The 26,047-nt window shown below is 45.9% G+C and overlaps 1 protein-coding gene across 1 annotated transcript; it reads right to left on the reverse strand.

Moving 5' to 3' along the window:
* Window positions 1-2,498: 2,498 nt before the first annotated feature.
* Ceacam5 (carcinoembryonic antigen related cell adhesion molecule 5) lies at window positions 2,499-26,047 on the reverse strand. The gene is made up of 14 exons (XM_028781347.1): window positions 25,963-26,047; window positions 25,081-25,296; window positions 21,950-22,127; window positions 21,771-21,861; window positions 18,095-18,373; window positions 17,391-17,645; window positions 15,697-15,972; window positions 5,116-5,239; window positions 4,808-4,880; window positions 4,380-4,431; window positions 4,213-4,260; window positions 3,742-3,773; window positions 3,422-3,427; window positions 2,499-2,591 (listed from the first exon to the last, which is right to left on the reverse strand). The coding sequence occupies exons 5-13, from the start codon at window positions 18,327-18,329 to the stop codon at window positions 3,425-3,427; spliced, it is 1,098 nt and encodes a 365-aa protein (XP_028637180.1). The 5' UTR covers window positions 18,330-18,373; window positions 21,771-21,861; window positions 21,950-22,127; window positions 25,081-25,296; window positions 25,963-26,047; the 3' UTR covers window positions 2,499-2,591; window positions 3,422-3,424.

The following is a 26,047-nucleotide window of genomic DNA, read 5'->3' on the forward strand; positions in this document are numbered from 1 at the left end:
TTCTTTTTTTTTTTTTTGTTTTTCGAGACAGGGTTTCTCTGTGTAGCCCTGGCTGTCCTGGAACTCACTCTGTAGACCAGGCTGGCCTCGAACTCAGAAATCCGCCTGCCTCTGACTCCCAAGTGCTGGGATTAAAGGCGTGTGCTACCACTGCCTGGCTTTCATTGTATCTTTTAAAATTTAATTGACTCCTTTGTGTTTAATCTTGCTTATAAAAATCTTAGCACCAACTATAGTTTATGTTAAAAGTGGATAAATCATACTTAAAATACAGAAAACATGTTTGACTGTATTTCAACTGTCAAGTACAAGCCAAACGCAGTCTTCATTGTAAATACACCATTGGCGAGAACTGAGTATCTGTGAGCAACTAATGTAGTTTTTAAAATTAAGTTACATTAAAATGTTTAACCTTCAACAACAACAACAACAACAGGTAACTTAGAGAGTGAGTAAAGCACTGTAAAGGCGGGCTTTGACGTCCTCTGCTTAAGACCCACCCAGGGTGGAAGACAGTATCCTCCTGAATGCCTTTGGGTCAAGATATAGAACTCTTATTGCACCATGTCTGCCTGAACACTGCCATGCTTCCTGCCATGATGACAATGAATTGAAGCCAGCCCCAATTAAATGTTTGCCGTTATAAGAGTTGCCTTGGTCACAGTATCTCTTCACAGCAATGGGAGTGGGAATGGATCCTTCTGAATGAGGGGACTTTGTGTGCTAGTCTGGCTTTTGGGGGCCATAATACCTGGGTTTACGTTAGCCACACTTGGCAATGATGGGGGAAACCTCATCCCTTTGGAAGAGGGGTGGGAAAGTGGGAGGAGCAGGTCATAGGTCGGGGAAGGAATCTAAATGTGACATTCAGAGACCTAGTCAGACAGCTGGGAAGGCTGGCAGGAGGTGGCAGTTGCTCCCCGGGTGGAGGAGACTTTTCTAGAAGAGCCAGCATTTGTGTAACCAGAGCCTAGTAGGAGGGGATTTTACGGAGGAGGAGAACCAGATGGGTGGAGCTAGATGAACAGAGATGGGTGATGGGGGGGGGAATAAAAACATGGAACTTTGCCCACCAGGCCCTTCACCTCCATTTAATTTTAATTTTTCTATTTTTTGTATAGTGCAATAGTAAAAGTTCAAGGTTCTTTTTCTGGAAGATGTTTCAGCCAGGCCATGTCATAGCATAAGGGTCCAAAGATTGCTGAAGGAAGACCCCAGACTCAGATAAAGAGCATTTATTCTGCAGAGACAACCAACACATGGGGTCGACTATTTTCCAAAATGGCGGCCCCAGACAAAGGCGTGCAGGTCTTCTTATATGGAACCAGGGGAAAGCTCTAGAAGGATTAGGTAATCTGCAATGTGATTGGCAGGGACCAAACCGGGGACGTTAGTATAACTTTGACTGGCTACTGTGTTAGTTCTTGTATATTTAGAGAGTGGGTTACGCAATCTAAAATTTCATTGGTGGGTGCTGGGGAGGTCACAGGGGTCGGCTTCTGATTGGCTGTGCCAGGTGATCGATGGTCTGCATTCCTATGTCATGAATGTTTACAGGATGAGGTAGGACTGCCCAGCACAGATGACCCATCCTGGGATGAGATATTTTCCCATTCTTGTGGTTATCCCCAGGCTGGTCTTTGGGAGTGTGTTTTATGACCTTGTTTCTGGATTTTATGATCTGTTCCTGGAGGGGATGCCTTATGGCCTAGTTTCTGGGACTTATGGTCTGTTCCTGGAGCTGGTGTCTTATGGCCTTCTTTTCGAAATCAGGCCTGGTCCTTAAATGGAGACAACTGGGATCTGTTATCCTTTCTACAGGAGAACACGAGACATTGTGACTTAATAGAGCCATTCAGTCCCAGAGTTAATTAACGTTTTTGGATGAAACATACCAAAGGAGAGGCTCTACAAACAGTTTCATAGGATTGCTAGCCAAAGCCTGTGAAAAGGGGTTACAAAGGAGAATTTTCCTGCATGGAAAGCAGGCCAGAAGGAATGGTGTTCCCAGACCCAGTGGCTCTGTTTAGTAAGGGTGCCTGCGAGAGGAGGGGCTGTCCAACTGACACGAGGGTTTGGAGAAGTTGGCTTGATGAACTTCCAGAAGAGGGATAGCAAATCTCAAAGCTCACCCAAAGTCAGGGAAGCTAGCGGCATATGCAAATTATGCCCAAGGAGTCTGTGTGCAAAGTCACCATAACCTTAAAGCCACTTCTCTCAGCATGAGGACACCCTCCATTCTTAATCTATTGCTTTTTGGTAGTATTGCCCTAGGGGCTCCCCTTCTGGGCTGCCTTTCCTCTAACAGGCAAATTAATTCACCACCAATTCCTTCCTGTCTAGTGGCCTGAGACAGCTTGGAAGCACTGTATATGTTACAAGCCCCCTTCCCCGCTGCTATCAGCTGAGTTTAAAGAGACCTCTCAGTGAGAGGCGAGACTGGTACACCAGCAGTGAGGTCAGCAGGATGGATCCTGTTGATTCTTTACTTCAGAAAACCGGTTCCATGACTGCTATAGCCTGGGGGCTGAAGTTGGCCATTTGGGTTGCTAGGTGTTGGTGTTCTTGACAGAGTATGTGATGTCATCCACCTGAAAGTAAGAGTGTTGATCAGTGACATCAGCACCACAGGGCTGAGCCTCACCTTGCCGGTGATCCAGCACCACTGTGCTGTGGCCTCTGCACAAGCGGAGCTGTGGGAGAGGGCCCCTGTCACTCACAGCCAGATATCCAGATGTGCTACAGAGCAGAATGGAAGCCAGATGTGCTAGGATGTGCACCATCGACTGCCTTTGCCCTTTGTAGGGACAGCAAAGTGTGTCTGAGGGGGAGGACAGGTGTGTGTGCTCACTGTGGGTGGGGTCCAGCTGTGAGAGCGTAAGTGGAATAAGACACAATAGCCTCCCTTGATAGGCACAAAGAACAACAGACGACCCTAAGGAGGACTGTACCAACAGCGTGCATCTCAGAGAGAAGACTGGTCCAGACCAGAGTGGGAAGACACCTTTGAAAACACTACCTTCCTCAATTGCTAAAAGGACGTAAGATACTTTCCGATAAAGAACAAGGCACACAACAGTCCCCTCCTTTGAGAGTCCGTCCATGTGATCTGTCAATCTCCTGAACAGGAAACCACGCCTCGGGAAGGCTGTCTGTGCAGAGACTTTAGAACACAGTACCCAGCCTGCCTAATCACACAGTCTGTGGTCCCCTGGCCATTGTCCACCTCTTGAGGACTTTCCATCTGCGGTGGGCCTTCTGGCCGATACCCACCCTCACTCTTGGGCGTGACTCCTGTGTTTCTCTACGAAACCTGCCGGTCTCCTGTTCGATACCCTGTGTCTTGTCTGAATTCATCTGATAGACATTGAAGAACGAGGGTGCAGGGTAGAGGAGGAGACAGAGACCCCAGCACTTGCACCTCTCACTGCTTTGAATGGAATCCCTTCCACTGAAGGCCAGAGAGGGTTCAGATGAAGCTCGACAAGGGAGAAGGGTGCGGCCCTTCCTTTTCGGGTCTGTGCTGGGAGCGACACCGGTGCTGGCTCAGTCACACCCTTTGCCCTCTCTTTGTATTGGACAGAGTGTAGGTGAGCAGGCTAAGGACAGAGGAGGTGAAGATTCTTGTCTGTTTCGTGAGGAACTAAGGACACACACTTGACCACACAGTGGCGGCTCTGAGTCCCCAGTTCCTGCAGAGCCCTCTGAGGGGAAACAGGCAGAGCGAGTGGCAATACTCACCTCATGAGGAGAGTTGTCCTGGGGCCCGTGACCTGCGGAAGGAAGCGAGAGAAGAGTCACCAGAGCATGGAAAGGCAAGGCTGATCTAAGACTTGTGATTTGTAGCAGAAGGAGGTGGTGGCAGACATGGCGAGGGCTGAGGGTTGGAGATGCGCATGGCCGGTTAGAGAATCTGGAAGCTATAGAGTCTGTCTTGCAGACTGAGCTTATTAGGACCAGAGGAGAGGCAAGAAGGACAGAAGCCTGGATTATCTGGTGCAGGAGTTCTCCCAGATCACAGAGCCGTGACAAACCTTTCCTCAGGGGCATGTGTCAGGGACATGCTCCTATGAAGACAAGGAACACAATTCACACTCACAGCAGAGTCTCCTAAAGGGGAAGGAATGCTCAGGGCCCTCCGGGTTGTGAGGGAAGCCATTAGCAAAAGGAACTGCCCAGCCTAGGTGGACTGAATCTCCCTTCAGCACTGACCTGTTCTCCCATGGCTGGGATGGGGTGAGGACCTACAGCAACTGAGGGCTGGGGAGACAAGATCTGCTCTGTGAGTCAGACAATGGCCAGTGGCTGGTGTCCCGGATGCCATGGTGGGGGCAAGTGGTGGAACCTTCCGGCTCCCCTTGGTCAGTGGCTGTACTCACCTTGGGTGGACAGTGTCAGCTTGTCCTCACCGAGAATGTTGTTACTTCTTGCCTTTAATAAGTGGGAGACATTGTCACAGTTGCTTGGTTCCTGAGTTGGGGAGCACTCCTGGGAGCCTGGGAGTTGCTTGGCATCCTGGTTGTGAATTCACACCGTGGCTGCCGCCGCCTCTCTTGGTGCTACCTCCTTTTCCGATGTAAGCAGTCCCCTCCCAGCGTTTGCCCCCCTCACCTTGTCATTTGCTATTTCTCTCTGGTTCTGGGGATGCTACTTCGGGGTAGCGGGTCTTTTGAGTGCTCTGCACGGTCTATCTTCACACACACCCCAACTCGTCTCCCACAGGGAGGTGGTTCTTCCCCTTCCCCATCCCGGGTTGTCCTAGGGGACCCTGACGACGCTTACGCCTCCTCTAGATCCTCTGACCTACCTTTCTCTGCTGCTCTTTTCTCTCCCAGTTCTTTCGTTTCTTCCTATGTTGTATTCTGTTGTGGTTTTCCCGACTGGGAGACATAAAAATACAGTGAAGTATTTTGCTGTAAGCCATATGGGAATGAGAGGGACCGTGAGCAACAGAGAGGGAGAGGGATTCGGGAGTCATCAGAAGGCAGGGATTTGAGGACCCCCAAGGAATTAATGAGAAGCAGGCACGTAGGAAAGGTGAGAAGAAGGTCCAGTCTAGAGACAGAGGTGAAGAAAACCTTTTCTGTTCCCAAGCAGGGAGGAAGGGTACCATACTTGTCAAGTTTCTTGAAAAACGCGAAATACGCCAGGGCTCCTAGGATAGCCAGCCCAGCCAGAACTTCAGCAACCAAGCTAGCCAGAAGCGGGGGTGACAATAGGTAACTTTTTGTCGGTTGATCTGTTGTGGAAGGATATCAGAAGAGGGAATTAAAGTCATTTTCGGTGGGTACCTGAAAGGCACTCTGAGCATGGTGGGTGTCCCTGTCTGTTCCTTTGGGGATGCATCCTCTATAAGAAGGTCCAGAGGTCACTGAGGAAAGGGAGGTGTGAAGTGTGGCAGGATGACAGGGTGGAGTCTAGGGCAGCCTGGGGGTAAAGTGTGAGACTCTTGTCTCCAGAACAGGAACCAGGAAACACAACATTCCTTCATTCCGCTGTATCCTTGTAGATAGATGACTGTTTTAAACAATTATTTATTTGTGTGTGTTTGTGCATATGTGTGTGTGTGGGCATGTGCTCTGGACTGTATGAGATCAGAGGAAAGCTGTAGGAGTCTCCTGGAGACTGAACTCAGGCATTTATGCTTGGCTGCAGGCACCTTTGTCTGCTGAAGCACCCCAGCCACCCCCAGTCACTTCTGAGGTGAATGCAGGAAAGGACCCCTTTCCACAGTCCGTATTGAGGAAGCTGGATATCCATCCATACCAGACAGCTTTCCCTTGTGCAGTTTGCAAAAAGTTGCAGATCAAAGACCTCAATTGGAGAACTGGAAAGTCTAAAACTTTTTGAAGATTGTAAAAGCTTCGTGACATTGAATTTGGCTGCTTTTCTGTGACAGAAAAGCAGAGGTGTTGGTACTAACCAAACAATAAATCAGGGGGCTTGAAAATGTCAAACTTCAGGCATTCAGACCATGGTCTGCCATCTGGTCTGGCACTCTCACTCTGGGTTGTGTATACAAAAGAATCAGTACTCTGATTTACGAGGATAGCTAAGTCCTTATGTTCTTTGTTTTATTATCAATGGAGCCAAGATCTAGAAACTTCTGTGTCCATTGGTGGATGAATGGAAAGGCTGTGGGGTAAATACACCTTGCTGTGTAATTGGAGCTTTAAAAAGAAATAAACTCTGTATTTCGAGAACATGGGTGAATCTGGAGGGCGATGTGCTAAGTGAACTAAATCTCGCATAGAAAAAGAAGTCCACGATCTCACATGTGTGATCCTACTAAGTAACGCCCCAGCATATATCACAACTCAGGAAAGATGGAGCTTTAGGACGCCCTGCATGACTGACAGGCGTCTTCTCACTGCAGGAACCATTACTGGGTACACAGCCTTGGGGAGAGGCCTTGTGAGGTGTGTAAGTTTCAGGAGCTTTCCGAGATGTGTGAGTTTTGTGGGTGTCTTAGTTAGGGTTTCTATTGCTGTGGAGAGACACCATGACCAAGGCAACTCTTAATTAATTGGGGCTGGTTTACAGGTTTAGAGGTTCAGTCTATTATCGTCAAGACAGGAAACATGGCAGCATCCCGGCAGGCATGGTGCAGGAGGAGCTGAGAGTTTTAAGTCCAGTTTCCAGCACCAGATGTGAGTTCTCTCCTGTGTAGAGGGCCTTAAATCCAATTGGAAAGTGGTCGGGTGTGTACCTGAAAGTTACATCACTATTAAGCCGGTAGGCCCACCTTGCCTGGTACAGCATGTAGGGCCCATAGCCAAGTGGAACTGTGGGAGATAGTTTTCCTTAGTAACCATTATAATACCTTCCAGCACTAAGCAGGAGAAAGGTTCCAGTTCAGTCATAGTCTCCAGTCAATGTGTGTGCCACCTTAGGCAATAGGGTCTTGCCATCCAGCTCGGGCAGGCAGCCAACAGTAGTAGGTATAGCCTTTGTAGACTCCTCTAGATAACAATCTGTAAGAGCTATCCCACATCTGGCACTGAGAATTTTTTTTTTTTACTCAACTTTATGGGTGCGAAAGAGCCTTCATTTAAACCCACTAAATAACGTCTTTATTCTTCTAGATGCCTCTTACAAATCTCTAAGACAATCAATCCAAAATTAGCACTATGTAACAAAATCTCCTTTGCAGATTGGTGGCTCCCGTGTCTGTCTGAAGGCCCACCATCATCTAATCAGAGTAAGTGACAACTGATGTTCGGTTGCTATGGGGATGCTAAAAGAGAGAGATATTAGCAAGGCCTACTACAGTTCTTAGAGATCTCATCACTTACCCCAATGGCTTCATTAACCGAGTAATATCGGGTACATTGGTATGGTGTGATGGTTTGTATATGCTTGGCCCAGGGAGTGGCACTATTAGGAGGTGTGGCCCTGTTGGAATAGGTGTGTCACTGTGGGTGTGGGCTTAAGACCCTCATCCTAGCTGCCTGGAAGTCAGTCTTCCACTAGCAGCCTTCAGATGAAGATGTAGAACTCTCAGATCCTTCTGCACCATGCCTGTCTGGACACTGTCATGCTTCCTGCCTTGATGACTATGGACTGAACCTCTGAACCTGTACGCCAGCCCCAGTTAAATGCTGTCCTTTATAAGACTTGCCTTGGTCATGGTGTCTGTTCACAGCAGTAAAACCCTAGCTAAGACACATGGGTAGGGGGTAATTTCTTCCAAATATCCCTCTATAATCTACAGATCTTTCCTATAATCCATTCAGTCACTCTTCAGGGCTGGCTTGCACTGCTTGGCCTAGCTTAGCCTCAGAGGTTGTAATCTACTGCTGTAAAGATCCTAGGTTGGGCAGACAGTCTTTGTGTCAATTATATTCTACGCCACATGCTTTGGGGAAGTAACTGTGCACCCCTAGGCCAAGCATAATATTCTCAACTCATTGTGTTTTCTGGAAGCCGTTCTGTGGGCTTTAAATCACTAACACAGCGTCTGCGGTTCTGTTCATTGTTTTCGTAGCTAATCTGGCTCCACATGGATTCCTACATTTGCCTTTGAGTTACCTGGACATAGTTCATTGTGCACTTTAACATCTGTGGTGGATTAAATAGGTATGGTCCCTATAGGCTCATGTGTTTGACTGCTTGGTTCATAGGGAGAGGCACTATTAGGAGGTGTGGCTTGGTTGGAAGAAGTGCGTCACAGTGGGGGTGGGTTTTGAGGTCTCCTATGCTCAAACTATACCTAGTGTGACATATAGTCTCCTTCTGCTGCCTGTAGATGAAGATGTAGAACTCTTAGCTCCTTTTCTATGTCTGCCTGCACACTACCATGCTTCCCACCATGACAACGGACTGAGCCTCTGAAACTGTAAGCCAGTGTCAAATAAAAGTTTTCCTTTATAGGAGTTGCTGTGATCAAGGTGTCTCTTCACAGGAATGGGTCCCTAGATACCATCTTTTCTCCCCTCTTGTGTTTTATTTTTTAAATTTTACTTTATGTATATTGGTGTTTAACCTACATGTATGTCTGTGTGAGGGTGTCAGATTTCCTGGAACTGGAGTTCCAGATGGTTGTGAGCCACCATGAGGGTTCTGGGAATTGAACCTAGGTCCTCTGGGAGAGCAGCCAGTCCCCTTAACTGCTCAGTCAGTCATCTCTTGCTTGCTTTTGTACTTTGCAGGCTTTTTGAATACTTGTCCAAACCCTTTATGTGACAGAACTTCTGCCCCATAAAGAACAGATCCTACCATGGACCTATAGAAAACCACCAAAGTCCTCCGTCCAATCCTAGCTTCTTCCTGAACGCAGCTCTCTGCAGTCCATGAAACTGGTTACTGACTGCTACCTCTGCGCACCCGGCTTTCTTAAAAAGAGCTGTCCTGTTTTTTTCCAGGCCCTAATATTGGTGGGTGATGTTAACAGCATCCCTAATAACTCAAAGAGCCAGTCAGTTGGGGACTGCTTTCTGCCATAGTCCCTTAGGTTAGACAGCCTTTGTCTTAGGACAGATAGGTGCTCACATTACCCAGTTCCTCTGCTTCTGGGCTTCTCAGAGCAGTCCCTCCACACTCAGGCCAGAATCCTCCTCGTGATCCAGGCTCTGGTTGGAGTTTTCAACGTTTGCTTGAAAGCCTTTCTCAACAAGCAGATCTGGGGCTGAGAACTCAGTAATCATTGTAGCTTTCTGTACTGAGCCTCTATTAAGGCCCCTTCTGCGTGCTGAAACATGGCTTACTCTGTGTTAAAGGACAGACCTGGGGGGGGGGCATCTATTGCTTCGACCATGTTCTCTTCCTTGCTATTCGAAATAGTTCCTACGGGTTCTGAATGTTTATGTTTTGAGTATAGATCTAACAGAGATTCTTTTACACCATATCCAGTCCTCCTTCTCTCTCTCTCTCTCTCTCTCTTTCTGTCTCTCTGTCTCCCCCTAGTTCCCCCCCGAATAGAGACTAATGCAATGGAGACTGTCTACCTCCCTTTGTTTGTTGTATCCTCTCTCATTCAGGCAAATTCTTTGTGGGAAAGAGGTGAATCACGAAGAAGAGGGCAGTGCCCTCTGCATGCCTTGAATGCATGCCTGTGATCCACCATGTGGAACACGCAGTATCCAACATTATTAGGTGGTGTGCCATCATATTATATGGACAAAGGTACCATACTGAGAACAGCTCAACAGATAACTCATTCTCACATGTTGGCGCCCTTCGCTGTGGCCATGTGACTACTTCTCCCCAGCTCATCCTTGGTACCATCAGCCTTTTTTTGTGATTTTTTTCTTTTTCTCACCTTTATTAAAAATAGATTCTTCTCTCTTTTTTCATTAATCATTTTATTTATTTACATTTCAAATGATATCCCCTTTCCTGGTTACCCCATCCACAACTCCCCCATCCCACTCCCCTTCTCCTCCCTCCCCTTTGCCTCCATGAGGGTGCTCCTCAACCCACTCACCCACTCCCGCCTCACCACTCTAGCATTTCCCTATGTTGGGGCATCAAGCCTCCACAGGACCAAGGGTCCCCCCTTCCACTGATGTCAGACAAGGCCATCCTCTGCTACATATGTATCTGGAACAGTGGGTCCCTCCATGTGTGCTCTTTGGTTGGTGGTTTAGTCTCTGGGAGCTCTGGGTGGTCTGGTCTAGTTGATATTTTTCTTCTTATGGGGGTGCAACCCCCTTCAACTCCTTCAGTCCTTCCCCTAGCTCTTCCATTGGGGTCCCTAGGCCAATTCCTGACCTCAAGCTGTCCTACAGAGCAATAGTGATAAAAATCATATGGTATTGGTACAGAGACAGGCAGGTAGATCAATGAAATAGAATTGAAGACTCAGAAATAAACCCACAGGCCTATGGTCATTTGATCTTTGACAAAGAAGCCAAAATAATCCAGTGGAAAAGACAGAATTTTCAACAATGGCGCTGGTTCAACTGGTGGTCAGCATATAGAAAAATGCAAATTGATCTATTCTTATTTCCTCGTACAAAGCTCAAGTCCAAGTGGATCAAGGACCTCCACAAAAAAACCATATACACTGAATCTAATAGAAGAGAAAGTGGGGAAGAGCCTCGAACACATTAGCACAGGAGAAAAAATTTCCTGAACAGGACACCAATGATTCATGCTCTAAGATCAACAATTGACAAATAGGACCTCATAGAACTGCAAAGCTTCTGTAAGGCAAAGGACACTGTCAATAGGACAAAATAGCAACCAACAGATTGGGAAAAGATCTTTACCAATACTACATCTGATAGAGGGCTAATATCCAAAATATACAAAGAACTCAAGAAGTTAAGACTTCAGACAACCAAATAACCCTATCAAAAATGGGAAACAGAGCTAAACAAAGAATTCTCAACTGAGGAATCTCGAATGGCTGAGAAGCACTTAAAGAAATGTTCAACATTCTTAGTCATTAGGGAAATACAAATCAAAATAATCCTGAGGTTTCACTTCAACCAATCAGAATGGCTAAAATAAAAAACTCAGGTGATAGCAGATGCTGGAGAGAATGTGTAGAAAGTGGAACACTCCTCCATTGCTGGTGGGATTGCAATCTCGTACAACCACTTTGTAAATCAATCTGGCAGTTGCTCAGAAAGTTGGAAATATCTCTACATGAAGACTCAGCTATATCACTACTGGGTGTATACTCAAAACATGCTCCAACATATAACAAGGATATATGCTCCACTATGTTCATAGAAGCCTTATTTATAATAGCCAGAAGTAGAAACAACCCAGATGTCCCTCAACAGAAAAATGGATACAGAAAATGTGGTACATTTACACAATGGATTATTACTCAGCTATTAAAAACAATGACTTCATGAAATTCACAGGCAAATGGATGGAACTAGAAAATATCATCCTAAGTGAGATAATCCAGACACAGAAGAACACACATGGTATGTACTCACTGATAAGTGAATATTAGCTCAAAAGCTCAGAATACCCACAATACAACCCACAAACCATATGGAGCTTAAGAAGGAAGACCAAAGTGTGGATGCTTCAGTCCTACTTAGAAGTGGGAACAAAATAATCACAGGAAGTAGAGGAGGGAGGAACGTGGGAGAGAGAGAGGAAGGGGAAAAAAGGGGAGGGGGAAAGGCAGGATCATGTATTGGAAGGAACAGGAGAGAAATACAGAGGGTCAGGAAATCGAATAGAAATATGTAGCAGTGGGGGATGGGGAACTGGGGGGGAGCCACTGGAAAGTCCCAGATTCTAGGGAAGCAAGAAGGCTCCCAGGACCCAAAGGGGATGGCTTTAGCCAAAATAAGCAACAAAAGGGAGATAGAACCTGTAGAGACCACCTCCAGTAGATAGTATGATCTACAGTTGAGGGATGGAACTGCCCACCCATCTCAAAATTGTTAACCCAGAAATATTCCTGTCCAAAGGAAAGATAGGGACAAAAACTGGACCAGAGACGAGATGGAAGGAAAGGTCATCCATAGACACACCCCCCACACCTAGGAATCCATCCTATCTGCAGACACCAAACCCCAACACTATTGCTGATGCCAAGAAGCACTTGCTGATAGGAGAGCCTGGTATGGCTGTTCCCTGAGAGAGTCTACCAGCACCTGACTGAGACAGATGCAGATACTCACAGCCAACCATCGGACTAAGCCCGGTACTATAAGTCTTTATTCTGATGGCAATTGTGTTATGTGACTTTGACTGATCAAAGAAGTGATTTTTACCTGAATTGAGCACAGTGAACCAGTGGGCTTATTGGAGTTACTTATCGGAACATGGGCAAAGGGTTACTTAACAGGAACATGAATGCCTGGAAGGCAGACACATCACAGACAAGCCCATCTCAGCATGGGTAAAAGCTCATGAATCTGGATTGGGTGGGAAAGTCTACTCTCCCAGAAGCAGTTACTCTCTATACAACCTCAGGGAGAGGTGAGTGGGTACTGTTAGTTTCAGGAGATTCTTGAGACTTGTGAGTTTGCATTCCTTCTGACCACAACCAAATGTTTATTTCAGAGGAAACAGCTGCCCAGTTAAAAAGCTGAACTTCTATGTAAATAGAAGGCTGAAAGGTGCTTACCAGAGACTGGGTATAGGAAGAAAATACTGAGGAGCTGTTGGAAGTAGGATATAAATTTCACATTGGGAATAGGAGTAGGTTAGAAGTAACCCATAGAGAATTACATTTCAAAGTACTATGATGAATTTCACATGTCTCATCATAACAAATGGGAAGATAAATGAGGTAATGGGTACTAACTGGCTAACTTAAACACTCTGCTTTGTACACAGACATCAAAGAACGTATTCTACTTCTCCAAAGTATGTTAGGATGCTGGTTAAAAACACTATTAACAAGCAATAGACCAAGGATGTTATCAAGAAAGTGGAAACACCATTTTCAAGTGCTAAAAAATGTTGTGTATTGTAAATCTGAACATGGGCCAAAATATACAAAGAATTCTCACAATTCAACAGTAGTCACGATAAAAACCACAAACAGCCCAATTCAAAAAGAAAGACCTGGCATTAAAAGAAAAAAAAATGCTTTGGAGTAGTGGCAAACATGTTTAATCTTAGCACTAGAGAGGCAGAGGCAGGTGGATCCCTGTGAGTTTGACCAGCCTGGGCTACAGAATGAGTTCTAGGGTAGCCAAGGTTACATAGAAAAACCCTGTCTTGGGGGGGAAAAGACACAGCTGAGTGAAGAACGGCAGATATAAAGCATTGTTCATGTGTTACTCTGCTATGTGAAAGGCCTGGGATAGTTGGTTGCATCATAGAATGGGAGTTACAGGAGCTGAAGCGGGAGGGGCGGGGAGTGATTGTGACTGTATGTGCTCATGTGCACACATCTGCATGAAACCAGAAGTTGATGTTGAGGTCATCCACAATCAGTTCCTCACTGGTTTCGTCCTCTTTTTTGGACAGAGGCTCTCATAGATCTGTAGTGCACCAGTTGGCTAGCTTGGCTGACCAATCAGCTCTTCTGTCCCTACCTTGCCATTTCCTGTCAGACCCTGATTATAAATGGGTGCTGGCAATCCACACACCTGCCTGTCACTGCCTGTCCCAAAGCTAGCATATAATGGCTATGAAGGCTTGTGTGTTAAAATGATACAATTCTGGAAATGGACCACGGCTACATAACTCTATAAGTGTACTTAATGCCACTGAAATGTACACTTCAAAATAGCTAAAACAGGAAATATCATATATTATATAATATAGATGATGAATATAGATTATATTTTACATCTATTATAAACATATATGTGTCATATACATGTTACATATATATGTATCATATAATGTAGATTATAAATAATATATTATACATTATATTTTAATATAATATAATTAATATATAACACAATAAGATATAATACATAACACATAATATAATATGTAATACATAGTAATATACCATAGTTTATTAATTTATTTATATGTAAAATATATTATTATTTATTATATATCACACTTCAAAATAGCTAAAATAGGAAATATCATATATATTATATATTGCAAATATATAATATAGATTAATGTCTATATTTATAATCTATATAGACATTTTACATATATTATATTTATAAGCATATTATATATGTAATATGTAGTATTTTGTACTATATATATATTAAATATACACTTTAAAATAGCTAATACAGGAAATAACATGTAATATATAATAAATATATTTTGTATACACTATATATTATAATTTATAAATTATAAATATATTATATAACATGTATATTTTATATAATTATATAATAAATATAAAATGCATATAAGATATAAAATATAAAATATATTATCTAATAAATAATAAATATAATATAAAATATGATGTATAATATATAATAAATACTATATATCATACAATATAATCAATATTACATAATATAATAAATAATAAATAATATACCATGTATACAGATATAATGTATATTATATAATTATAAATATGCAGTATAATTATATATAATACATGCATACATATGTATATGAAATTTACTATAAAAACAATATACAGAAAAGAATCTAGTGCAAGGTCACAGTAAATGGCACACACAGGAGAGAAAACAATGCTTTCTCTATCCATTGTTTTCATCTCCCTGGAGTAAATCAAACTCAGGTCATCAGAAATATTCAGAAGAATCCAGATGTGGGGTGTACATCTGTAGGAACAGCACCTGGGCTTGGAAGCAGGAAGACCAGGAGTTCAAGACAATCATCATCTCCATACTGAGCGGATGCCTGGGCTCGACATGGTTCCCCCCAAAGCAACAAAAGACCCCAACTAAACAAAACCTCTCAGAACAATTGTATCTGCACTGAAAACCGCACAGACGTCTCCTGGCCTCGTTTCTTACTGAGAGAGCACTGCACTTTGTCTAGTTCTGGTGTTGTATCTCATGCTGGAATCTGAACACGACACACAGTATGAGTGATGACCTGTAGACTAATCCTGAAACACGGCCATTTTTGCAACGACCACCCATGGATTCTGGTATCAGTGGGTCTCCTGGAGCCATTTGCCCATGGATCCCAGGACCACACGCCAGACTCAGACCTTGACTCCTAGCCCGCTTCTAATTGGGTTTACTGTTTGGGTTTTATTTGTGTCTATGTAATTTAGAGACAGGTTCTTAGTCTGTAACTCAGGTTGGTCTTTCCATCCTCCTGCCTCAGCCTTCCAAGTGTGGGATAATAGTGGATGATACCATGCCTCACTCCACGGGTGTCTCTTAACTGACATTCTCTTCCCGGGGTCTGTTGTCTATTTTGCACAATGTCAGTAAAGAATCCCCCGGTATGGGGACTTGGAGACAGTGCAGTACGATGGCTCCATGAACAAAACCGACTGAGTTGGGTCCCTATAACCTAGGGAGAAGTGAAGGCGAGATCCTAAGCATGTCTTCTGACCTCCACACGTGTATCATGGTTCCTATGTGCCACTCAATAATAATAAGCTTTTAAGAACTTCCCTGATGGGGCCCACCCTCTCAGAGGCAAAGGGGAGGGGGGCTGAGGGGAGGGACTCTGCGAGGGGGAACTGGAATGAATGGGGGCAATGTTTGAGATGTAAATAAATAACACCCCCAAAAGCCAAAACAAAAACCAACCAACCAACTAAACAAACAAACAAACAAACAAACAAACAAAAAACCTCAAAGAAATCCCCTGGTAAGATGCGGGAGAGAAGGAACCCAGGTCACTCACAGAGCACAGCCAGCTTGACTGGATCACTCAGCCTGGTGTTGAGGGGGTTGGAGACCTCACACTGGTATGCCCCGGCGTCCTCCTTTGTGACTGGGTTTATGGTGAGCCTTCTGTTGTTCCAGGAGAATGTCACCCTGTCTGTGGCCTCCAGCTTCTGATTGTTGAATGTCCACCAGACGGAAACTCCAGTATTTTCTGATATGCAGGTTAGGTCCACAAAATGATGTTCTAAGACTGTTTCGTTTTTGACTTGGATATGGGGCTTTGGCAATTTCTCTGTGAATGTACAGAAGAGAGGACCAGCTAAAAGGAGTCTTTCTTTACAGAAAGGTTTCAGCCACTCTTGGGGTCCAGACTATGGAGTGTAAGATGGCCCTGAAGTTGTCTCCAGCACTGTAGAGATCCCCCCATCTTGATTCAGGAGACACTCTATAGGAAGAGTGAGGGACCTGTTTAAACCTCCTCTCTACTGTGTCTCCTGACTTGACCCTGGGACATGTCTTTAGCTTTCATATCAAGAGTCGTTTCTAGATTACAATGTCTGACATCTTCACCATCAGGGAACTCTAGATTTCCATACAAAATACAAAGTTTCATTATGACATTTTCAAGAAACACATGCCATTATACTTTATTCACATTCATTCTATAATTACTTCTCTATCTATATAGATATTACCTAGGTATAAATATTATATATATAGATATTATATCTATCTGTATACATATATACAGATACTATATTTTTGTTTTCATTTTTTGTATTCATACATACATATATGCATATATATATACATACATACATATATACATACATAATTCATACTGTGGTGGTTTGACTATGCTTGGCCGAGGGAGTGGCACTATTAGGAGGTGTGGCCTTGTTAAAGTAGGTGTGTCATTGTGGCAAACACTTTATTGGCTGAGGCATCTCCTCATCTACTGTGCTCTTCCATATTTCCTTTCCCTCCCAGGCAAGGATCCCACCTGAGACCATCTTGTTCTCTCCTGTGCACCAAGTGTCTACAACCTCCCACGACACATCATCAGAGCAGGGACCCGGCTTAGTGACATCTACTCCAAAGCTCACTCAGAATCAGACCTCTGACTCCATGAAGGTTCTGGCATTGATTGGCTTCAGGGTTTATCCAGATTCTAGATAGGCATTGCAGGGTCATTCTCCACCCATCCTGTCTGAATGTAGGTGGAATCAGAATAGAACCAGTCGGCAGGGCAGGAGCAGAACTGGGGAGAGCTGTGAACTGCTGTGCACCCTTTGTTGGGGGTGAAGTGTTTCTATCCCCACAGGTGGCCAAAAAAAAAGCGTGACTGCGTTCCAGTATCCTGGCGTTCTTTGTAGGTTACGGAGTGTGTAAAAGATGAAAGACAACGCACAGGATGAAGGGGCAGCAGGATCCCCTCCCTCCTCCTCCCTGGGATGTACCAACTGTGCCGGAGGCTTGTAGCATATAGAGTACCCCTCTTTGAAATCCATGTTGAACCCCAAGTCAGCAGAGAGAAGTCAGTGTATTCAGGGGAAGAGAGTGTCTCCTGGGTCAAGGTACCCTAGAGGAGGACCGGGCTTTGCTTGCAACTGTGGACAGAGGCTGTGGACTTTCTTCCTCTCTGTTCTTTACAGATAAACGAGACCCCACCCCCAGAGATTGGCCTTGATGTTACAAGAAGACACTTACCAACTATTATAACTTCTTTGACTTTGGAATTATTGCGGCCAGTTGCTGGGTTAGTGACGAGGCAGGTGTACAGTCCGTTATTACTTCGGCCAACCTGGTGGATAGAGACCTCTTGTCTAGAGTTCCAGGGTTCTCCATTGATATTCCAGGAATAGTGTGCTTTGGGGTGAGACACTGTTTGGCAGAAGAGCCACATACTCCTACCTTCCTCAAAGTATTTGTCTGGGGGAAATATTTCGGGGGTATCTGGACCATCTGAAGGAAAGAGAAAGAATGCCGTAAAGAGACGCAGAGAGATCCTGTTCTGTAGAAGGTCAGGGTATCCCTGAGTAGGGTGACAACTTTGCCTTACAATTGTGCCAGATAGGGCTGGCCCTTGGATAGGTCACAAAGCAGTTTCCTCTGAGGGCTTTAGGTCCTTCTCTAACATTCATACAAACACACACAGAGGATCACACCCACCCCCTGTCAATCAAAACCCTTAAACATGTGGCATGCATGCCTTGCTTTCTGTCCCTGGTATCGATCCCCAGCACCTCCAGAATAGAACAACTCCTCCACTGTCTGTCTAAAGTCTTGGTCTGCCAGGATGTTCCTGGAGCAGATGGTGTGGCCAGTCTGGTTCAGGGGCAAGAGTCAGTGTCATGGATGCAAGTGGATGTGTATTGGGCTGCAGGGAAGATAGAGGAACAAAAGTTACTCACAGAAAACATCCAGAGTGAATGGGTCACTTTGGAAGGCACTCAGTGGGTTCTTAGCTTCACACTCATAGCGTCCTCTGAAATGCCTAGAGACCTTGAGCAGAGTGAGAGTTGTGTTACCCCGAGACAGGATGGCATGGTTACCAACGTGAAGCTTCTTACCGTTTAGATGCCAAAGGTAGATTGTTTTCCGGAAGGGAGGTTCACAAGTTAACTCAACAGTGTCCTGACCCTCCATGGCAGTGGTCCTGTTACTTCTTATGGAGGGTTTGCTTAACAGAGCTGTGTGGATAACAGAGAAGAATGACCTGTGTGGTACTGGATACCTGGAAAGTCCTCTCCCTGAGAGGGTGTGCATCTCTCACCCACCCACCAAGGAGGAGAGAGCCACAGATGCACAAGGCTCTGGGCACTCAGGCCCCCACCCACGGGCACCAGATGTGGGAGACGCTCTCACTTTCTTACATTGGGAGCTGGGCTGCAGAGTTGAGATGTGAACTGACCCGGGAATGGCAACAGCAGTCCTGCCTGGCTCTGCTGCCCTTGTTACCTGACCTTAGTGATAAGTTATTTCTCTGCAGGTGAAATGAGCCAGTTCAAGCCAATTCAATTCAACTCAAGTCAGATTAGATTATATTAAATGCAGGTTTATTGGCAAGCTGCTCTCGGACGAGTTCACTGGCCCCAAGGACCGAGGCCAGGGAAGTCACCATGGGGAGACAGAAATGGGAGAAGGGGAAGAGAAAGAGGGAAAGGGCGCACTTGCAGGTGCAGATAGAGAAGAGACCAAAATGTCTGGATTACATGAGGAAGAGCCTCTGGGGGAAAGGCAGCCCAGCCTCCTGGGCTGGAAAGATCAGGGTTAGGGACAGGGTATGCCATGTAGGGATTGAGAGATGCCGGGAGAACCTGGAGGCCAGGTTGCTTTGGTATAAAAATATGCACCTTAGCCCTTTGTCAGGGCTCAAAGCAAACAGTTAGGTCATGGTGTGCTTGGGTCCTGCCTGCTCTGTTACTCTCCACTGCTCGGTCTGAGCTTTTGCTGAGTCTTGGCTTTCCAAGACTGTCATGTTGGTAAGTCACTATGGGATATCTCATTGCCCACAGTCTATCCTAAGCACCAGCACCAGAGCAGTGATCAGAGGCCACACACAGAAGACTTGAAGCAAGACTGGTACTGACTCACAAGTCATCCAGGATCCCAGTGTCAGAGTGAGGGGGCGGGGGCAGACAGGCCTCAGATAGAGAACCTGATTCTTGTGTCTAAGAGGAATGTCTCTCTTGAGTACAGGCAGTCTTACACTGAAATCTGGAGTCCTTCAGGACTGCATATGGTTCTCCTGTAGAGATCTGTGAGTCCTGCCACAGGGATGGAACTGCTCACAGGAAGTGTGCCTTGTCTGTGACAATAAATGTGGACAAATGGCATGCCATATTAGTAAGTTTCAAAGAGTAGATGTCCCTGCTCTGGAGAATCTAGCAAAGTGGTTTGGAGCCAATAAACGCATGCCAAATGCTTTATCCCTTCCCTTTGATCCCAGAAACCAAAAATGGAGCTGAATCAAATTCTTCCAGATAGGGCAGATTGACAGCTAACTCCTAGACTTGGGCTGACAACAGCTTCAGAATGTCACCGAATAAGAGGACTCAGAGACATCCTGAGAACACAGTTGTGTGTGGAGGTGGGTTAGTCCATGCCAGCCCTGGCTGGTACAGCTCCCTCTCGAAGGTTTTGAGAAGCAGTGACATATTGAGGAGCCAGGAGCTCTCTGGCCTGCAGCCTCCCTGGGAATCAGTATATGGTGATTCGGTACAGATGGAAGTAATTCCTCCGTCCAGTCTGGTGGCTTTCATCTCACACACCAGTCACAGAAGAGACCTGGGTCAGACACAGGCAGCTAGACCTTTGTCTAATGGTGGAACCTGGTGGAAGTTTCAGTTTCTTCTGCTTTCTGTGTTCCGCAGGCACCGTTTAGCTACAGGTGTAGACAGGAAGGGAACTGGACAGTCGGCCATGAATGTGGGAAGGGAAGAGAGAAGCAAGCTGTTCAGGGAACGCACAGTTCCACTCATGATAAGAGAGGAAAGAGGTGGGCAACGAACCGAGAAGATCAGGGGTCTTAGAGGGGCTGCTCAGGCCCCATAGACCATAAACTGCATAGCTGCCTCAGAAGTAAGCCAGAAACTTTCAACTAAGAGTTGACTTGTGAAATGGCTCTAAGAGCGCATACGTGGTTACAGGAACGGGGCAGGATCGGCCTCCAGTAAGGACTGAGAGTGGGTTTGTCCGGAGATCTAGACTCTATACATGTTGTAGTATTTATATAGCTTGCAGGTTCATTCACTCATTTGTGGCCCACCCCTCAGTAAGTGGTCTGAGCTGGTCTAGAGCTTTTGGCAGTCTTCCCTCTCCAGCCTTCCAAGTGCTGGGATTGAAGGCTAATGCCATCTCGCCTGGGTTCCCGCCATTCTTTATCACCAACCCATTAGGAGTTGTCTACTTATTCTACTCATTTGCGAGTCTGTCCTGGTCCAGTGTCCAGTGAAGCGGGAGAGAGCACTGTTGTTTTCTTTAGCCTCTAAAGGGAGTGCTCTTCTTCCCCCCCCACACACACCTCATAAATCAGAGAGATACATGATTTGAAGTCTAGTAAGCCAGCATGTGCCTGGAGGACATGCTTAGACATTGTCTTGGTTCATGTGAGTCTCTCGCAGAGTGAGGATTATGCACATGCTCTAAGGCTCAAACTCAGCCTCGCTCTCAAGCTTCCTGTCCATTGGGAAAGTTCCCGAGCCACCAGCTCCACAGGCGCCTCAGAAGCAATCCAGTCATAGAGAAGAGGACTGTGGCTGTAGGCAGACATCCCATCCTCTGACCAGCACTCAGACCCATGTGGCCCAGATTCAGCAACTGCATTTCCTCCTGCCGTGGCTTCCTCTCAGCAGGGAAACTGCTGTGGAGATTCTCGTCTCAGCTATAGACTAGCCGCACAGCGCTCACAACCGCCTGAGCAGTTAGTCAGTTCTGGACTGAGTCCTCCAGGCTCCTCCTCAGAGTCATGGTCCCTGGGACAGAGCATGTGTGGGGCGGAGCTTCTGCTTCACACCAGCCTGCCTTCTGCAGTGTGGATGCAGGGAAGGAGGCCACCCTTGTGAAATATGTTTCCATCCTATGTGTCCAACAGTAAGTGTTCAAAACCTGGTAAGGGACCATGAGGCAGAGAGAGGATGTAGGTTGGCACTGTCCAGACAGCCTGTATGTGTGAGTGTGTGTTTGTATGTGTATGTGTGAGAGAGACTGTGTGTGTGAGTGGATGTGTGAATGTGTATGGGTGTGTGTGTTTGAGAGTGTATGTGTCGACGTGTACATGAGTGTGTGTGTATGTGTGAGTATAAATATGTTTGTGCGTGTGTATTGCTGTGTTGTCAGTGTGTGTGTGTCTGTGAATGTGTGTATGTGTGTGCATGTGTCTGTGTAGATGTGTGAGTCGTTGCGTATGAACATGTGTGTGTGCATGAGTGTGTATGAGAGTGTAATATGTGTGTGAGTTACTTGTGTTGAGCGTATGTCTATGTAAGTGTGTATGTGTGTGTGATTGTGTGTGTGTGATTGTGTGTGTGTGCGCCCAAAATGCAACGAACCCCACTTAGCTATCAGAGACCAGGGAGAATCACTTACGGTACACAAAGACTTCTGCAAACACTGAACTTTGGCCATCTGCAGAATGGATATTTAGGTGGTAGATTCCAGATTGCTTCAAGGTGACATTCTGTAACATCAAGGATCCGTTAGGGTATAGGGTCTCTCTCCCGCTGTAGAGCTTTCCTTGTTCAGTTTCTTGAGATTTTATTTCATACATTATAATTAGATCTTTGTCTATTGACCGCTTTCCTTTGAACCAGTGATAGGCTAATAGGTTGTCTGGCAGATTGTGAGCGAGTAGAAGGACGGTCTCCCCTTCAAGGGCAGCAGGTGGCACCAACTCAACAGTGGGATCTGCAGCAGTAGGGGTGTTCCAGATGGCTAGCAGTGAGGCTGAGAGGAGGAGAGAAAAAGACATTAATACGTGGACCTTTATGAATGGAAAGATGGAGTCCTGTGTCATGGATAAGTATCTCTGTTCAACAGGCGCACGCGTGTGAGTGTGTGGGAGTGTGTATATGTGTGTGAGTGTGCCTATGTGTATATGTGTGTGTGTCAGTGTGTGAATATGTGAGTGTGAGTGAGTGTATGTATGAGTGTGAGTGTATGTGTGCGTATGTGTGTCAGTGTGTGAATATGTGAGTGTGAGTGAGTGTGTGTGAGTATGAGTGTATGTATGTGTGTTTATATATGTGAATATGGGCATATGTGAGTGTGTGTGAGTGTGTGCGTGAGTAAATGTGTGCGTGTGTGAATGTATGCAAGTGTGTGAGTGTATGTGTGTGTTTATGTGTGTGAGTGTGTGAATCTTCCTCAGCCAGAGTTACTGTTGAGGTCAGCAGCATGACCTCTTTCCCATCAGCTTCCTGAACTTCCTGCACTTCTCACATGTTTTGTACAGTAGAACTGTTTTCCCAGGTGCCCTCAGAACCCACTGCTCCCTGTCCTCAGATGTACACTCACGTTCAGGGCATCCTGGGGAAATGTATGCCTTAATCACCCTTTCTAGTGACCCTGATTGTGGGCAGTGGGTGAAGTCTCTGTGTTAATGTGCATTGTTGGCACAAGCACAGACAGCCATGGCAAGGACCCCAGAGTCCCAGACCCAAGGGAATGACAACACCTTCCTGGGGTCAGTCTCAGTATGGCAAAATCCCTTTCTGGTCTATGTATGGATGTTACGAATGATTGCTTTTTAGCTAAAGCCAGTGTACGTAGAAACTATCAACCACGGCTTCCTCCTTCTGGATGTGATTGTGTGTGTGTGTGTGTGTGTGTGTGTGTGTGTATTCCTCAGACTCTTCCTTCCACTGAGATTAACCAACCTACCTGCCTCCTTGTTTCACTGAATACAGCAAACCTGTCTCTTCAACTCAGATGTACAAAATAAGCATGTCGAGTTTCCCAGCTCCCACTGGTACATCTCTGTCAGGGCTCACAGCCCACCTGATCCCAGTTTCTCTGTACATGTGTCTGTGTGTCTGTCCTTTCTTCAGGCCCTGGTCATGCCAGTCAGGTTTTTGAGGACCCAACCTTGGGTCTCCACTCTCTGACCCTTCCCCGTGTGGCTCTGTCCACGGCTTTTGTCAAACACACAAACACCATCTCGATACCTTTGGCGGTCTGCCTTTCTGCCTAGTATCATGTCTCTGTGAGGACAGGGTTTTGTTTGATCCAGCTTTTGCCCCAGTGTTGATAATAGGTTCAGATACCTGTGTAGGAATGAGATGTCCCATGATCCTGTATGCTGAGGGTTCAGTTCTGTAGTATTTACTGGTCCAGGTTTGTTTTTGTTTTTGTCTGTTTTTTGTTTTGTTTTGAGTCCCTGCAAACATCAGGCCAGCAGGGAAATGACTCAGGGGAGATAAGAATGAAACTCAGTTCAGTATGACTTAGTTAGCTGGTGCTAGGACAAACTTCTGGAGTCTAACACTGGCTAATTTTAGCCATATTTAAGCACAGCACAATTCTGGAAAAAAAAAAGGTTTCCTGATGACAACGACTCATTTCCAAGTGTACAACGAAGTTTACGATGTTTTTACAATGGAACTCTTTACAGAGTCCATATGGCTTCTTCCATAAAGATGGGTTCTGTTGACTTACAGACAGTGCTCAAGATAAAGGTCTCTAGAGAATGGCTGAGGTAAACAGGAGTGACCTGTCCCTAGGATAACCCAGAGGTCACAGAGGCTGTTCTAAAATACAAGTGACACCACTCATAAGGATGGGTTTTATGAACTAAGAAGCAATGCTCAAGATCTAGGGGCGGGGGGAAGAAGTCTAGGATAAACAAATACAATATTCTGAGGGGCTCGGGTGAAGCCTGGCCCGAGCAAAGGATAGGAAAGGATCATCAGGTTGCAACTACATCTTTCCCCATGATTCCCTGAGGTAAACATCTTCCTTTGAAGAGGTTAGCCTGGGTGTTTAACTTTGCTGGCTTCTCTGGTGCTTACCTGTGTAACAAGGACTTTCATGCTGTACAACCCTGACACCTTGTGAAACTCAGTCTTGAGGAGTGCATTGGCCAGGGCTCTCTAGAGTGACTGAACTTATGGAATGGCTATCTATTAAGGGAATTTATTGGAAGACTTACAGTCTGTGGTCCAATTAACCCAGCAATGGGCAGCTGTGAATAGGAAGTCCAAAAATCAAAATAAAAAATCAAATAGTTGCTCGGTCCCAAGAGGCCAGTGGTTTCAGTCTGGTCCCTGTTATTTGTCCCTTCCCCTCAGTGGCCAACAGAAGCCTTTTGTCCCTTCCTAGAATCCTGCATTCTCCACAAGACTTCAGCCCCCCATGTAGGGAGCAGAGGAAGCCCCAGCAACTGGAGTGAATGTGTGCTGTTGACATGTGTGGCTGGCTTCTTAAAGGACTCCATAGCTTCAGGCTCAGAAGGATGGCAAGTCCTTCCTCACGGGGCACTAGGTGGGAGTATCAACATTGAATGCAGAAGGTGTCTACCATAGCTGCCTCCCTGACCTATGGATATTTGTGCCCTGAAGATTTCTCCCCTACCGAGACTGCTTCTACGACATTACCTGTTGCTTCGATCCAACTGTTTTCCACAGACCCTGCCTCCCTATTCAGCTGTATGCCGTAACTCTCTTTCCCTATCCAACTCTATAAAATAAACACGCTGTGCTCCTGGGTACTGCCATTTCTCCATCAGAGGTCCCAGTCCACCTGATCCCAGCTTTCCTGTGTGCATGTGTCTGTCTTTTCTTCATTCCTTTGCCATCCTGCTCTGGTACATCCCTGGAGCTGTGCCAGATACACTTCCTGGTTGTGGCACACCCAATCTATTCACTGTCTTTCTGCTTATTCCCAAGGTTGTCCCCCTCACCTGTAAGCAGGAGCCCCTGCCAGGGGACACGCGTTGGGAGAAGGGCTGAGGGGGGCTCCATGATCTGTTGTCGGCTTTGTCCTCTCTCTCGGTGAGGAAGAGCTTGGGCTCCAGCACTGCTCCCAAACCCTGAGGGCCCAGCCGTGTCAGTTCTGTTGTCCGTTGTCTCTCTGAGCTGAGTTCATCCTGGGGCTGGACCTCTCAGGGTCACATGGGCTAGGGACAGGGCCTGTTGTTAGGACTCCCTGTTCCCTACCCTTCCAGTGTTGTTGCTCTCCCTTCTCTGTGCTTGTTTTCAGTTCCCCATCCCCCACAGACTGAAGTGGGCCCCAGTCAACCCATCTACCCTAGCGCTGACCTCTTGTTGTGTCCTCAGCCTGGGGGCTGTTTTCATCACAGAGGGAGGCCTTGGAGTCCCAAACTAAGGGTGTGTTTTTCCTTTTGTGACACAGAAACACAACCAACTGTTCACCTGCCCTTCTCAGTGACTTCTGGGCTCTGGGACAGTAGGACTTTACTCTCAGCAGGAAGGTGACTGGTTTAGGAGAGAAGTTCTTTATCTGTCATCAGGTTGACCTGGACACAAATTTAGAAACAGAAAGAGATCCAGGTCCTGAATATACAAGAGGAGGTGACCTGGATATTCTGGACTACACTCTGCTCAGTAGAAGGTCCAGAGAGACTGTCTCTGTGTATCAGCACAATGTCTTGGGTTTGTTCATCTTCTCTCTCATCTTTATGGGCAACCTCTGTCCTACGCTCAGGTGACTTTCCGTAATCTCTCCCTATGGGTGACGCTCGAAGGTAACAGAGCACACAGGTTCCCCTTATTGGACAGAGGAAGAAAAGGAAGGGCAGAGCAGGCACTTGCGAAGAACTCACCGTGGTTGGTTAGGTCAAAGTATGTGAAGCAGGCTGCATATCCATCTCTTAATCCAAAGCCAAGCTCACGTCTCTGGGATTTCAT

Source organism: Grammomys surdaster, unplaced genomic scaffold, assembly GCF_004785775.1.
Source record: "Grammomys surdaster isolate TR1022 unplaced genomic scaffold, NIH_TR_1.0 396, whole genome shotgun sequence".
Taxonomy (NCBI): domain Eukaryota; kingdom Metazoa; phylum Chordata; class Mammalia; order Rodentia; family Muridae; genus Grammomys; species Grammomys surdaster.

Bases quoted from the DNA above. Each gene is read 5' to 3' on its own strand.
- Ceacam5 (XM_028781347.1), bottom strand. From the start codon at position 18,329: ATGGAGGGTCAGGACACTGTTGAGTTAACTTGTGAACCTCCCTTCCGG. The intron at 4,432-4,807 runs GTAGGTCAGAGG...CACTTATTAAAG, and splicing joins GAAAAGAGCAGCAGAGAAAG to GCAAGAAGTAACAACATTCT. The intron at 3,774-4,212 runs GTCAGTGCTGAA...TTCCTTCCGCAG, and splicing joins TCCCAGCCATGGGAGAACAG to GTCACGGGCCCCAGGACAAC.